The sequence below is a fragment of the Kryptolebias marmoratus genome, linkage group LG10 (assembly GCF_001649575.2).
Source record: "Kryptolebias marmoratus isolate JLee-2015 linkage group LG10, ASM164957v2, whole genome shotgun sequence".
Taxonomy (NCBI): domain Eukaryota; kingdom Metazoa; phylum Chordata; class Actinopteri; order Cyprinodontiformes; family Rivulidae; genus Kryptolebias; species Kryptolebias marmoratus.
Window position 1 is genome coordinate 14,239,268 of NC_051439.1, and position 16,403 is coordinate 14,255,670.

General features: G+C 39.6%; 1 protein-coding gene across 1 annotated transcript in view; it reads left to right on the top strand.

Moving 5' to 3' along the window:
* LOC108236591 (latent-transforming growth factor beta-binding protein 2) overlaps positions 1 to 16,403 on the top strand; it is a 79,178-nt gene that overhangs the window by 15,250 nt on the left and 47,525 nt on the right. The window contains exons 3-4 of the mRNA XM_017417375.3: positions 191 to 455; positions 15,772 to 16,031. Coding sequence (XP_017272864.1) covers positions 191 to 455; positions 15,772 to 16,031 — 525 coding nt within the window. The remainder of the gene's footprint in view (positions 1 to 190; positions 456 to 15,771; positions 16,032 to 16,403) is intronic.

Genomic DNA, 16,403 nt, shown 5'->3' on the forward strand with positions numbered 1-16,403 from the left:
ATGAAAAGTAGCAAAGTGGTTAGGAAGTGAAACTAATGGCCTCTTGACTGATTTAATACAGAGTGAACCCCAATGTTGAAATCTGGAACAACCATTTCCACTACAGCCTTTCTGTACGAAGGGGTTGGAGGGGGATATGCTTGAATGTGACCTGCTGAAAACCTCATCTGTCTCTGTGCTCCCTCCTCAGCTGACTGCCAGCCCCCCTGCCAGAACCGTGGCTCTTGCAGCCGACCGCATACCTGTGTGTGTCGCTCAGGCTTCCAGGGGCCCCGCTGTGAGGAGGTGGCCCCCGAACAGGTGTACATCCGAGAGCGAGGCACTCTGAGGCGCGTTGAGCCTGGCACCAACCCCTTTCAGAGGGACCAGAGACGGCCTGCGGAGAGACAGTCCAGCCACACCAGCAAGGTCCACACCCCGCGACCTGCGACCACCAAACCGCCTGTCCAGACTGCGTAAGTGGGTCCTCATCAACTCTTTTTATTATGCACAGAAAGAAGCCTTATAGTTGTGTTGAATAAGAGAATAACAAAAAGGCAGTGAAGGAATTTAGGTCCACACTAACAGAAAGTGTACTTCTGTTTTTCTGACTCTTTGTTCAGCGGTCAGCACTGTCAGAAAGATTAGGTTTTGGTAAAAGTTTCAAATTTACTTGTCAAGCATACTTTTTTTATTGACTTTGGAAGCAAATTAACACACGAGAGCCATTCTACTGAAATGAACTTCTTTTTTTCTTTTTTCCTTTTGTATTATTTACCCAGAGTTATCAGGTCTTCATATTCTTATTTTTATCTCTAATTTTGGTTTTATTCCAGAACAGCACATAACATTTAGCTTAAGTATGTTAATATTATTAGTATTGTATTATTATATAAGGTATATACAGTATATTTTGTTTCAATTTAAGAATTCTCATTCTTAGTACAATTCAAGTATGCTGAAAAACAAACATGCTCTGCAGCTATTTCAAAACTTTGCTTTTTGTAATAGTTTAAAAGATTCTTGAACGAACAGAAGTAAGTCACTAGACATGCTGGTGCTGTTTATTAATCAATCCAGGCAGCCAAGTGCATGTGTCAAATCTTTAATACACTTTAAGTAAAACAAATCCTTGACGTAAACCCAAAAATTCTTTGCTGCATTTAAGTGCCACACTTTACAAAGTATTAGGCTAAAATTTCAGAATATTTGGAAAACGGCTGTCCAGACAGTATTATAACCCAAAATTGCTACTATAAAAAAGAAGGAAAGTTATATTTTGTATTTTTTGTTGAGTTTGACTTCTTCAGTCTGTTTTTTGATTTGTTGGAATAACCATGACTATTATGTATCCAACTAATAGTTGCTCAAACAAAGCTTTCTTTCAGTGCATTCAGTGAATTCGCCAAAGCCTGCTAATCAGACAGGCATAATAGTTTCTTGGCTTGAATCTCTGGCTGCTTAAGATCCAGTCTTGTTGGAAATACCATTTTAGTTTGATTAATCACTTTACTGTGGCTACAGCCCTTTTCCTGATCAGACACTGAGAGAGAATAATTGTGTCTCGGGACATTTTGAAGTTGACATTTTGAAGTTCAGCCTTATCTTGTCAACTTGTTTTCCATTTTGGACTCTTGCCCATTGCTATTCTAATCTGCTCACAGTCGGTTAAAGTGCCACAATTTATTTGGGCACTCAGTTTGTCATCTTAGTAATTTCTCTCCACTAAATCACAGTAACATTCTCAATTATCACTGACATTTATGGCGCTTCTTTTGCTAGTTAATAAATGCCTTATGATGTTTTGGTCTTTTGTTGGTGTTCTTGAAAGATGAAGTCATCCACGTGTTTGTGGTAGCTCGGTGAAAATCTACTAAATATTTTGGCACATGGTTTATAAAGGGCTTTTTCGACATCCTCCTTCCCAAAACAACTATCTTGAAGTCATAGTAAATCTTCTAATCAATACAAGATCTCTGGACAGTGCACAGTTGCTATGCATATGTTTTCTTTGTTCTTGACTCACAGGACATATTTGCATACTGACTCACAGCTCCGGAGTAAATAGAGGGAGACTGGACTGCAGGTTCAGATTTTAAGAAGCAGACAGTGTTCCTGAATCACAAATACTCATCCGATGACTACATACACGGTCATGTTTCGGCTGAAGCTGACTAACCGTGCTAGAACGGCACTAAGTTCAACATGAGCTGTTGTACCTTAAAAAGTTCCAGATAATCCAAAAATCCAAAAATAAATTGTTGTAATTTATAATTCAGGACAAAACATTTTTAAAAAAAGTTTCAATTTGCATTACTCACAAAATGATCACCTGCTGCCAAAGGTGAAGGCAGAGCGATAATGTCTTCGCTCGTGCCAGTGTGTGTGTTTGCTTGTCTGTATTGTGGGCAAGATCTATCATCAATCACTGAACAGATTTAAATGAAACTTTCAGATTGTAATCATGAGAATTCAAGATGGCGGCAGTAGCCAACTGACCTTAGAAAACACAAAAACGACTGCAACTCAGCCAATTTTATAGACACTAAGCTTAAATTTGTTGTGGTAGCAGCTGAACATCAACCCCAAAACATACTTCAGGTGCAACATCTTTGCTGAAAACCTTGACATGAAGTTAACCCTGTTTGTCTGTTAGCAAAATCTCTAATGAACCACTGGACAGATTTTTTAGAAACACTCAGAAAGTAATCACTGGCTGTACGTCTGCAACTGATTAATGTTTGGAGTCTCCAGAATTCAAGATGGCCTGCCACAGCTAATCAACATTAAGCTACACAAAAACTCTGTCAGTTTTACAGATACTCTGTTAAAACTTGGTGTGGTAGTACCAGAGAGTCATTCACGTCACATATTCCAAGCGCTAACAGATCGTGCAAGATATCATAATATCACATGAGATAGTGCATAATATTATTTTCAGTGTTTAACCAAAATACCTACAACTCAGTTATTTCTCAACATAACGTGATCCTAATATAAAACTGGCATGAAAGGTTGTGGATGATGTGCATTCCTTCAAGGAATGCTAGGCTTTTAGCTGTCTCGAGCCTTCCAGGAAACTTTTGGAGTGTTTGTGAAATGCTGCAATTGTTTTATTTTACTTTTTCCTTGTTGCATTCTCTGCAGGTCCAAAATGATCTTTTAGGGGTGGAAGTGTTCCCTCTGGGTACACAGTGGATGCAAGTTTTGGTTTCGAATGTCAGGTTGAGATTCCACTGTTTTCAAAGACAAAAAAACACGAGCAATGTGAGGTCATGGAGAGTGAGAGTCAGACAGCGAGACTGGTGCCAAGGCTCAATAAGGGAGTAAGAGGAGGTGATGAGGGTGGGTAAATGCTCAGGATGAGATAGATTATGTTGGCCTTGCTCTAACTTATTTATTTAGGGGCAAAGGCTGCACAGTACATGCAGCACCCAGCCAATATCCTTTCATTTTTCACTACTGAAGAAGGTATGAGGTACCACGCGTGTCTTTTTTGCAGCTAAATTGCCTCGTTATGTCAGCATCACCTTGTAAGTTACTCAGGTTGTCAAGTGGCGCCAAGTAGCCTACAGTAAATAGTAAAGGAAAAAATCAGAGGACAAAGAACAAAAGGACATTATTAAGAAGAAAGATTCTTTTGAAAAACAAAGTCATCAACTAAGCGGAACAAGGTGACTCTATTTAGAAAATGGTTTCACTTCTTCTTTTTTGAGATGTTGCTGGACTTTTTTACTGTCCAGTCAGTTTGAGACTTCAATCTGTGTTCATGAAGAGAAGGCTGTTTGGTCAGTTCTCAGCAGACAGACACTTAAGCCTCGTCAGACTAAAAACAAGACTTTTCTTCTCTTTTTTAAATCAAAGAATAAAAACTCATTATGTAAGAAGAATGCTTTCAATTTTCAAAACCAACCTAATATTGTTTTGCTTAACCTTGAAATAACAGAAACTAAATGCTCGATAAACAACTCTAGTGATTTTTTTTCTTGATCTTTATGAATAATCTATAGAACAAATAGTAGTGTCTATTTTTTAAATGGAATAAAAATCAGAATATTGTCTTCTTATTCTTAAATTTAGTTCAAATTTGGGCTGTTTAATGATATAACATTCAATCGTTCCATAGAATAAATAGAAAAACAACCGTTTAAGATAACTGACAGGGTGAGACTGTAAAAGACATGAATAATGTTCAGGACTATGAGGTTCCTGGGCAAGAGAACAATATTTTATATCCTGCTCCTCACTACAGCATTCTTGTTCTTAGTTATCCAACTCCTTTTGGACTGAAAAATATCCCAAATGTCTATTTGGGGATTAACTGTAAAATTTAAAGTAGAACAACTGGCAACAAAATAATGATTTCCTGCTCCGACCTGAGCTGTGGAACGAATGCCTTTCATTGTGTCTTGTGAGCACTGTGCTCGGCAGAAAAAGTTGCAAACGTCTGATTCCCTGTCAGCTCGAGACCCTGTAGATCTGAGTATAAAGGAACAGGGTCAGTGGTAAATACTCCTGGTTCAGCTCTGTGATAACACATACAGGACATCCTCACCACCTGAGTTTTCCATGTATCTTCACCACTCTGTTCTCTGACATTAGCTCTCTGCAGGAAACAGAAAAGGGGCAGTGCAGGATGTGTCAGCTGGATTCAACTCGTCCCTTTAAAGGTCACCTCTCTGGTCCTGCTTACATAATCAGATTCAGGACAGATGAAGTCAGCTGATACCTGGACAACAGTTTGTGGTGAATGATTGACTTTTGTAGGAAACTCCATTGTGTGTGATCGCAAATTCAATTTCTAATGTTTGAAGTTATTCAACAATGCCAGGTTGTTAGATTTTAATGGGAGTCAGCTGATTATTATTCCTACAGTATCTGATAGCCATTTTTGTGTTTGCTAAGGTTGATTAGCTGTGGCAGACATCTCAGCTGTAGATGTACATCCAACAATGACTTTCTGAGAATTTTACTAAAATCTGTCTGGATAAATGTTTGACAGATCTCAGCAGCTTTGCTAATTTAATTTCCAAGTGTACACATTCCTGTGTTTTCTATTGGACACAGTTTCACGGGTTAACTCTGAGCTTAAGACAGCTAAATTATCTCACAGACTGTTTGACAGAGATCTTTTCTCTGACAGCCTTCACCACAGAGGAAAGTAGGGGCCAAAATTATTACAAAATTTGGTTAAGCCCAATTACGTATTCAGATGTTTTAAAACACAACACAACAAAACAAAGCAAAAAAGCACCCAGTAAGAGCAGAAATACATGGCAATCTCACCCCATACTGTTTAACTGGTGACTAATGTGGCTGGTGGTAATGTGGCTTGTTGACTCAAGGCTTTACACATGGCCACCCGGCTGTTTTTCAGAGGAAACTGTGGTCATTGTGGGAGTTCTTCATGTTTATAATGGATCACTGGTCGCTTTCACTCCCACTCTGGACAAACCACACTACCATCTGCTGGGAGCTCCTGTCAAAATCCCCTGCAGTAGGTTATCTCTGCACCTGAATTAAAATACTGGATTAATTATTGCTGAAATGGTATGATTTCATTTATGAGAGTCATATAGACCTCAGATAAAACATAACTGTAAAAATGAAACAGCGGGAGAGGAAACTTAATCACCAAATTCGTCCAGACTTAGTTGAACTAATTTTAAAAGACAAGTTCAAATGCAGTATGTTCTCATAACATATCTTATGCTACCTTTGACTTTAAATAAATACACATGCTTTTGGTAGCCAAAACATTTTTCTTAACACTCAGCCTGGGAAAGTTTTCTGACTGTACCTTCTGATTGTCTGCATTTCCACTCAGAAGTGACTTGCAGAATCATTCCCTTGTCTCATTTTTTTAGCCGCTGCTCAAACAGAAGAGGTATTGTCAATAGGGAATCTGGTTAAGGTAAAGGGATAAAGGGTAAAGTAATTTCCACAGGTTGTGCAGTACTGTATGTTCTCTCTTGAATTGTACTCTATGCCACTTCTAAGCCAGGCATATGCCTTTGTATCTGGAGTTATGATTTGCACTCCTGCATTGGTAGACAGGGAATGAACTTGAACTGAGTCAGGATAAATGGTTTTCTTCCTATAAAGACATGTTTGTGATGGAGACTGGTGCTACTCTACCTTAGTCCTCGATGCGCACTTTTGACTGGAAATGTTGTGTTGAAGTTTCATGCTGCTATGGGTATCATGTTCCCGTTTCACTGTGAGTTTAACATCAAATGGCTGACTGAAGACTTGTGGCTACAAAGATTTCACTCCATTCGTGTCCTCAGTTGATCCCTTAAAAGGCTTTGAAAAAAGAAAATATTGAGCTTTAGTGTAACATATAAAATAGCCACGACTCATACAGGATATGTTGTTTTTCGTAAAATATGTCTGTAAATGTACTGCAGATTTTTGGATATGAGCAGCTTTATTTCCTAATATTACTGATTGACCCAAGCCAGGAAGAATTGGTGTCTCTCACTGAAAGGATAGAGCCAAATGAGTCCCATGAGTGTTTGGCTTCCTGCTAGGCTAGAGGGAACAAAGGCCCATAGAGTACTCAGCTCTTACAGATATGTCTTCCCCCCCCCATCACAGTTTTCTTAAAGCCCCATACGAATCATCATCTGCATCTATAGCCAAATCTGTCGAATCATGCAGGCTTCTGCGGATGCAGCTGTTGTAGGGACACAACTACTGTACAGCACTTGTATAGTGTCAACACCAGAATGCTCTCTAGCAACAGTGAAAAGGCAGATGGAGACAGCATCAATCAAAATAATTTCCTAGATATGAAGCGTATTGTTGAAAGCACGGATCAGTGGTGGGACCAGTTAATCCGTTCAGTTTTAAGGATGCAGTGTTTCTATCAGGAAGTAGACCTCCAAACAAGTCAAAAATACTCCCCCAACAAGGTCAAGATAGAATAAATTGAACTTAGTGTTGGCCTTCTTCGTACCTCTGTTTATCTTTCATATTCTCTGTGAACATCTGCTGTAGTTTTAATACCAGTTTAATCATTTCTTCTTGTTCAAAAACTCCCTCCATCAACTCCCATGTTGGAAGCTGTTTTTGGCACACTTTCGAAGCAGTCTGACATACGATGCTGACCAGCAAATAGGCACAGCCTCAGTCAGCATTTTGTAATGGCTCTTCCTGCTGACCTGTCTTGTGGCATTTCACTAAGTGTCTGATCAGAGCACCTACAATAAACTGGGGAATATTGAATGGCCTCTTAGCTCACCATGCCTCCAGGCATTTTGATTCCAGCTCCTGTACCACAGTTACCACACGGCTTTGCTTCGATCCAGAATCTGGGCTTCTTGGATCTCTTATAGTTTGAACGCCCTGATTCATAAATGCTTAGGTGAAAACAGACAAGTTGGCAATGCAATTGGCCCCTGAAGATGAAAATAGAGCTGTTTATTTCACAGCTTTTGGCTTGTGACTGAGGAGACTGTGGTCATCGTTTGTATTGATCATGTTTTGTTGGCATACCACAGAGTAATGCCTAAAAAATTAAAGAGCTTCAACTTTTTGGTTTTCTGTGTGGCACTCTGGCTAATCCAAACAGATCTTGCATATTTAATTTTTCAAGAGTCTTCTTTGCTTTCCATTCCCTTAATGAGCACTTTTGGGAAGAGGAGGACAGAGCTTTCCAGAGAATGACTGGAAATTTTGTGTTGTTATCTGATGCAGTGAGGTCAGTCTGTACCTATTTGCTGTTTACTTTTAATTCCCCTGTGGGATGGAATTTATAAAAGCTTTCTGAATCAATCTAGCGTTTATTTCATCCTTTCACTGCCTGCTACCAGCAGGAATCCTGGAAAGGGGTCCAGACAGACAGAACACGATTTAATCCGGCCCCCGTGGCTGGTGCGATAAACCCTCAAACACACCCCAGACTTTTACAAGAGGAAATATTCTGCCAAACCCACGATTATCCAAGTCATAATGTCTAAAGATTTTATCAAACAAAAACCAGACCTTAATTGCTCACTGATGTTTAGGCTTATTTGACCAAGTATGTTAAGAAAACTTGTTTTGGTAGACAGGAGCATATCTCGAAAACGCACTTTTGTGGTCAAGTGTTTTCTTTTCAGTCCTACTTTATAGAATGGGACACATTTTGGCTCACTGACACTAAATTGCAGATAAATAAAATTAAGAATAAAACCCCTCTCTTCCCTCAACTCTAGGATGAAAAGTCAGTTTATCCCAACTTAAAAAAAATCAAATGAAGCTTCCTGCATCAGTTTTTGAATAGAGTATACAGACTGTAACATGTTAGTACTGTATGTGTTTATCTTTGAGCAGAGAGTCATTCCTAAGATCTCATGTTGTTTCTTTTGATTGTCACCAAGACCTTGCCTGTCTAAAAGTTGAGTTTGTCCTCAAGCTGCATGATCATTTTGAAAAACAAGCTGTGAAAAAAGCCCAAACTCTGGTTTAGACTTTTAGAGCCAGAGATTAAACATCTACAAAAAGCTGTAATTTAGGGTAGGACTTTATGTGACAGCTGTTGGTGTAGAGTTATTTTTGAATTTGCAGTAAACACAAACTTTCCCACCAGGCCACTGAAAGAACTTGTTGCTAAGAGGAACACACAACAACAGGACAAGAAAATCTGAAATTGGGACAGAAAAATGAAATTTATTGGTTCATGCTAAAGATCAGTTTGAGGGTTTTATTGCATGAAATATACAGAGACCAGAGTGAGTGATGAATAAATGAGGACATTCTGCAGAAAGCCTGAGGAGCATAGTGACCACAGTGGGGTTTGACCACCGGTGGTACAGATGGTTTGGTGCACTGACTGGATGAAAGGATTAATTCTTTCTGTGACATTTTTCCATCTTTTGCAAATGTTTGCTGTTTACTTCAAGGCTCTTAATTTTTTTTTCTAATTTTCCAGGAGGTATGTAGCTCAAACAAAGGTAAAATTAAATAAACTTTAAACAAAACATGATAATTTCTTTTTAATAAAACAAACGTGCTGCTTTTTTCAGAATCAGATTTCAGAGCAAACACATATTTTCTCCAAACTACAGTGTAGTAATGTCTTGGATGTCACAGAGATTCATAACACTGTTGGGCTTTGAGTAGCAAAACGCAGACAAGAGTCAAGTGTATGTATTTGCTAATGTTCTCAAATACCTCCTCGTGGGACTAGTTTCAGCAGTCTGCACTCTCCATCCTTTGTGTGTGAAACTTGAAACTCCATCTGTTGCAGAACCTATTACTGAAAAATATCTCTCTTGACACTCTCAAATTTAAAGTCTTGTGAAAAAAAGATGGATTGTAGTTGTAGATTTTGAATAGTTTTATGGTGTAACAGATTCTATCCTGAAAGAGAATGTGTTTTTTGCGTAATTTATTCTTTCATGACGGTTTGAATCCAAACCTTCTGACCTTTGGGTTCCCAAATACCCAGATTTTTTGGAAAAAGGCCAAATTATGTTCCGGCATCTAAAATAATTTGTGTCGTCCTCCCCTCCACCAACGATGCTCTACTCAGTTCACAGTCCTTCCTCTGTGACTGCAAAGGTCTGTGTCCCAAAAGCACTCATAAATCTTGTCTCTTCATTGTTGCCAACCGTTGTTTTGCTGTGGCTGAGCTGCACAAGGTTTTCATTGTTTCTGCTGCTGTTTGCAGAGTTTTATTTTTAGATTTCTTCTGTTCCCTCCAGAGAATATGCATATCCAAACAGTCTTTGTAATGAGCAACTGTGAATAAGGTCTTATCTGAATGGGATAAATGTGTGCACACTTTGATTTACATGTGCTCTTTGATGACAGTTGTTTATGTACCCAAGTAGCTTTCAAAATGTCGTAATTGCATGCAGCTCTTATATAACAGGGGCTTTTGTTGGATGTTTTATGTTGGAAAGAGGCAAACGGATCATTTAAACATTTTGTTAAAATAAAAAAAAAGACTTGCAGAATAAACCAATGGTTGTGTTGATTGGTTGTAAACTTTTTCGTATTTGCAGAGGTCTGCCACTCATCACTTTGGAGTCCATGTCCAGTCTAAGGCAAAGAAAGAAAACTGTGATGAAAAAGTGAAAATCCTGGAAGCCGTCTGGTTGTGCAGTGTGACCCAGACTGGGGTGTTCATGCCAGAAACCTGCCATTGTCACACTGTATTGTTTAGAGAGTATGCTCAAAGCTCCGTGGCTCCATCCAACAACTCGATTACCTCTTCATATCAGTCTATTTTTTGCATTAGCTGCTATAAGCCAACAATCCAAACTGTTAGAGTTCGATTCTGACTTTGTTTTGCTCAAACATATCAAAATAAAGAATGAGCTTTGCTAAGTTGGACCTGTTCTGGCCTTCAAGTGCTGAAAGGGCTGTTTAAAAACTATTTTATTCACTATGCTGACCTGCTTTCCAACCTACGGGGTATCATGAGCCCAGAAGGACGTTCTCTGTTTGGGATACATCAACTGTCAAGAGTGCTTTATTTCTTCAGGATATTTATAGACACAGGGAATCATAAAAACACCTCAGAGACAGAACTGTTAGTGAATGAATCAGCTGTGGCCCATACATTGCTGTGCACTGCTTTACATAAACACTGATCATCCTTTGTCGTGCAGAGTGGGAGACAGTTTTAAAATGTAAACAGTTCCTTAGGATCTGGGTCACCACGGGTGTGTGTGAAGATCATCAGATAAATCTTGAATTCCCCCTGTCTATTTAAGAGATGCTTCATTTCCAGTAGACAACTTACAGAAACAACACAGTCCCCATTTGGATGAGTGGAGCTGGTGTTTTCCATATCTCCACTAAAGGGGTTTCTTGGCACATAAACAAAGACACCCAATAGGATTTCACTCCTCACCCATCATGCACTTTCATCAAATCTCAAAAACTTCCCCTGGCATTTTGCTTGGCGAGGAAGTTCTTAAAATCAACAGGGTTTACGTACGCCATCAGCAGATGTTCGGCGCTTAGACGATTTGTAACTCTTTTGACTTTCTTCCAGCTTTTGATACTGACTTGTGTTTTCACAGTGCTGCCTCCTTTCCAACTCATCTGGGTCAATATGCAGAGCTGGAACTGCCACTCACGCTGTCTGTCACGCCTTTTGGAAAACCAACATCCACATGTTGTAATGCACCGATGAGTTCAAAGATTCTCAGCTGAGTCCAAAGCAATACTACAGCAATGCACTGGAAGCTTTGTCATTTCAGCACACTCTTGGCTATCACTGCCAATGATTTGTAATTTCCTCAGATATGTTGATGATTAGCTCTAATTCTTTTCCACATGTACTGTACATGTGAATGAATGATAATGAGTGGAGGTGGTCAGGGCCAATGACTTAATGTCTTACTTGGAGACTTCTTTTGCTGTCGCTTTGATCAAGTCTTTGGCCTGAGATTTTTCAGAATTTGAGATTTTTTTAGGAATATAATTATTGAACACATGTTGGGAACATGCTCATGGACAGGGAAGATATATGATGTTTGACAGTAAATCTTCTTTATGCAACCAAAGAGTCAGAATAATAAAACTGATTTATTACAATTCAAATTCAGGATTTCAACATCTTGTATATGCTATAAACAATTTTTGGTCAAAATTGAGCACTAGTTTATGAATAATTTAGAGGAATATTAATACAAATGTCATGTTTTTATGCAGTTTTGGAAAACTAAAGTAATTTTTATCATGCAAAAGGCTCCTCGTTTTATAGGTACATTTTTAAAAAGTCTTGAACTTTGTAGGATTATAATCTGGTAATGATTAGCCATATATATTAAACATTAGTCATTAACTGAAACAGAAACAGCTGTGGAGGAGGCTTAAAACTGGGTGAGGAAGCGCAAAACTCTGCTATGATGGTGAGGTTGTGGAAGACAGCTTTATGTTATAGGTCAAACACCATAACAAGGCTCAGCAAAGCAATATGGCATGATGTAGTTCTACTGCTTCAGGGAAGTCTTTCCCAGGCAAAGACTTCAAAGCAGACTGTGGTTTCAAAATGTACCTTTTAAGCTTTTTTGAATAAACACAAAGAAACGGGCAATGTTGAGGATTGTAGACAAGGAAACGTAGTGTGTCTGATGAGAGACAAGTCACGCCTACTTCTCTTTGTAACTGGAAGATGCCCAGCAGTGCCATCACCTCACAAAAAGTAGAAGCCCCTGTAACCCATTCATACATCTACTGCCGAAAGAAGTCTGCTGACAAGTAGTCTTAATGGAAGAATGGCAGCCAAAAAGCCATATCTTTAATGTGGAAACAAGGCCAAGGCTTATTGCTATTTTCTAAAGAAAAAAAAAAAAATCTTGCTCATGTGATGAGGCCCAAAGAAAATTCTTAGCAATGTGATGCTTTCTTTAATAATTTCTTTTTAAGTGAAGAAGACCATTTCTTGTAAAGATAAGTTATTCACAAAGCCCTCAAGGGGAATTCAAGATAAAAAAACCATTAGGAGTGGCTGTGATTATTTTTACAAGGCTTTAGAGTTTCACGAGCATAAGAGAGAATGAGAAAATTGTTACAAATTAGATCATGCTGCAGAGATCATGTTAGTGGTAAAGCTCATTAAAGATGGTTTCACATCCCCCACCCAAAGTCGTAAAGCCTGCAGTGAAAGTGATCATAGCAGTAACACATTCAGCTTATGGAAAAATGCAGCATTGCAGATGGGATGACTCACGTCAGCATGGGGTTTTTCACTTGTCAATTATTTCAGCGTAATTTGAGTTTAATTCAGTTTATTTATACTGTGCCAATTTATGACAAAAATCACCTCAGAGCTCTAAAAACAACAGGTCTCATTCAGAGTCAACAATTTCATTTTTTATAATGCATTTAATGACACAGTTCCATTACTTTCGTATTTGTGTTTCAGGATTAAGAAGTAACATTAAATATAAATTATATTTTATGGTTACATTTTCTTTTCATTTTGAGTTGTCTTTGAGCAGTTTACTAATTCATCACTTTGGTTTTTGGTAATTTAATTTGATACTCCCAAAACATTTTCATCTCTGTGTTTATACCAGACCAGGTTTGTGGCCAAGTGTAAAAAGGCTGGGATGGGAGTCAGCTCCTCGAAGTCTAAGGCCGTGATTCTGAACCTTAGAGGTAAGGTGAGGAGTGTTGTCATCCAAGGGGAGCTCAAGCAGAGCCACTGCTCCTCCATGTTGAAAGGAGTCTGCTCAGGTGGCTCGGGCATCTAATTAGGATGTCCCCTGAGTGTCCCCTTTGGAGGTTTTTCAGGCAAGTCCAAATGGGAGGAGACCTTGAGGCCGACCCAGAACTTGCTGGAGGGATTGTGTATCCTCTCAGTTTGGGAACACCTTGGGATCCCCTAGGAGGAGCTGGAGAGGGCTGCTGTGAGAAATGGGATGTCGGGGGTTTTTTCTTTAACACAGCTGCCACCACGATCCTACCACGGATGAGCAGCAGAAACTGGAGGGATTTCTGCCACTACCATACTCCATGTTTTTTAGGTTGAAATCTTCCAAATTGTCTTCAAGTAGTGCAGAACTAGATAGGGAAATTGCTCTCTTCTAAGCCTCAGGGGCCTTGTAGTTTGTAATGATGACATCAGACAAGCAGAACTTTGTCATGTTTTCCCCCTCCGTGCCCTCAGATCTGAAGACAGCGAGCGTAATGGTGAGCTCATAGTGGAGAAGTGAGGAAGTGACTTTGCTATTGAAAGTGAGCAAGTCAGATGAAGCAACATCTGGCTAAGTACAGGAAGTGGGGCAGGATACTGCAGGCCAGGTGTCAGTGTTAGTGATGAAAACAATCCAACTACAATTTGGATTGGCAGCTGGAACTGGGCTTGCCACCTTTTGTCCATCCTTTTAGAACCATGACATTAGAACCTCTTGTTTCCCTGTGTCATATCCTATACTCAGGACCCACCCTGAAGATTCACATCTGGGTCAGCAGCTGCCAGCTGTGTGTGCTGCCTGGAGTCTTCTGAAATGATTACGTGAGAGCCCATCATCAAATGTTTGTCTTTTTACCCCCCCTTTTTTGTTTAGTGTCCTGTTCATATTAGCAGCAGGAATGTGACTCTTACTCTGTGAAAGAAGAGACTTGCAGAGGCTTGTGTTTCATGTAGCACAGCTGGAACAGGGTGTGTATGTCTGCTTTTGTGTTTGCAACCAAGTGTGTGGGCATGTGGATATTTGTGTCCAATTTGCTTATTGTCTGAATATTGCTGTGAATCTGTAGATCAACAGACCTGATTCTGTGTGCAAATACGCAATGTGTGCCTCATGTAATGAATGCAAATGAATAGTCTGTAACCTCTTTTTGGGTTTGATTACAAGCTTGCAAGAACACAGGTGTTTTTTGTAGAACAACTCGTCTGATCTGTCCGGCAAGGTTTGTCTTTGTCTTGCTCTGTCTGTCAGGGAAGATCAGTGTGATCCAGATGGTTTCTTAAGGGTGGAGCTCAGCATTCCACATTCAGCCCCAAAGCCCAGGTAGGCCCATCTGTCTGTCTGTTTGGAAGACAAACACCTCCTCCAGGTTTCTCACATGAGCTCAGCTTCCAGGTTGTGTTATTCGGGCCCAGTAATTGACCCAAAATCAAATGCTCACCGGTAGAAACGCGACCCTCACAGCCATGGTTTAGCTTTGCTCATCGACCCTAGATTTAATACTTCCTCTAGTTTAGTGCAAGTTTCAGGATGTTGCTTCTTGGTTGGCCACAGTTCATAATCAAGTCAAGCAGATGGAAATGGCAAGATTTAATGCATTCCCTTTCACTAGGACACGTTTCTCAAATGATATTTTGCCTAACAAACATAACTAACAAACACAGTCCAAGACAAAATAAATGCAAAAAAAACACAAAAAAACTGCTATTCAAATAATTAATAGCTGTACATTATTTAAATAATCCACCAAAGATAACAAAAAGATTATACTACATTGGACTTATAAAAAGAAAGCAATAAAAGGTCCCTAAGTTTCCAGAGGTTTTTTGTTTGTCACTTTGCAAAAGTTTTTTTTTCATTTGAAAAACTGAAATCATGTCTTCTATCTACTTTTGAAAAGATGTCAAAACTGAAGATTTTAATTTTGTAACATGAGTCTTTTGCCATGATCATCCCCAGAGCTAGAGACATGTACCGGTTTTAGATGTAAACTTCTTTCACTGACTTTAGAACACCAGTCAAATATTTTTGACCAAAATCCAACATGAGACGAGCAGGACCAGAAAGTGTGGGACATTGTGGTCTTAAGTGATAAACATGTGTCATATGTTAGTAATACAGAAGGATACAGTTTACATAACCTCCTTTTTGAATAATGTAGGTAATAAACCACTTTAAATTGAGTCAGTTGGTGTCTGCTATTAGTAGAACAGGATTGTAATATCAGTAGCCTCTTGTTCCACACTGCATCACATAAGTAAATGCATGTCTTCACTAGGACACTCTTCTGATCTGTAATTGTTATTCTCTGCAATGCTTTTTTATTTTCTGCTTTCATAAAATGCTATCTCTGTCTAGCTCAGTCTGACTGATTGTCAGGGCTCTCTGCAGCAGATGTAAGCTGAGAAACCCTGTAAAGATTTACACGGTGTTAATATTTCAGTTAGGATTAAGGATTTTATCTGTAAATTCAATAAGGCAAAGCTATGACCTAGACGGCTTCTCTTAGGAATACTGTTTTCTCTTGCACACTTAAACTGATTTCACGGTGATGCGCATTGCTGAAGGGTGTATCTTTTTCTCCGCGTTTACGTGTGGGACGTTAAACTGAGGTCATGTGTTTATGGTCTTGTGATGATGTGATTGGCAGGACCCAAGTGAGACGGGGACCCCCAGACTCCTCCCCTCAGCAGAGCGGGACCTCCCGTACTGTGAAACGTTATCCATCATCCTCTGAGCCGATAACCTCCAACGCTCTGCCAAGTAGCAATGGCTATGCTAATGGCCATGGCAGCGAGCGCAGGAACTGGTACGGGCACAGGAACAGACAGAGCAACTCGTTTAACAATCACAGGCCTTCCAGTGGCACCCAGCTGCACGGACAGTTCAACAATGCTTTACTTCCAGCAGGTAGGAACAAGAAAACTAACCATCTCTCAAGCTTGTGAAGCAATAGTTTACTTTATTATGATTACTTTTTTCCAGTTTCTCCTACCCTTCTTACACAACCTCTTCACATTCTGGCACACTTAAAAACAACTCCAATAGATGCAAACACACCCCAGTTTCACTGACAATGGAACATAAGCAACAAGAAGAAAAGAGAAGAAAAAAACTTGGCAACTACCCAAGTCGCATCCCCCCGTCCGCCCATCCACCCTTCTGCATCACACAAACAGGTGTTTTGTATGATGGCTGCTGTATGGCTTTGCTGTCACCTTTCCTACATGACAGGCACCGAACCAAGTCGCCTGTACTCATAACAAAAAGAAATGTGACCTT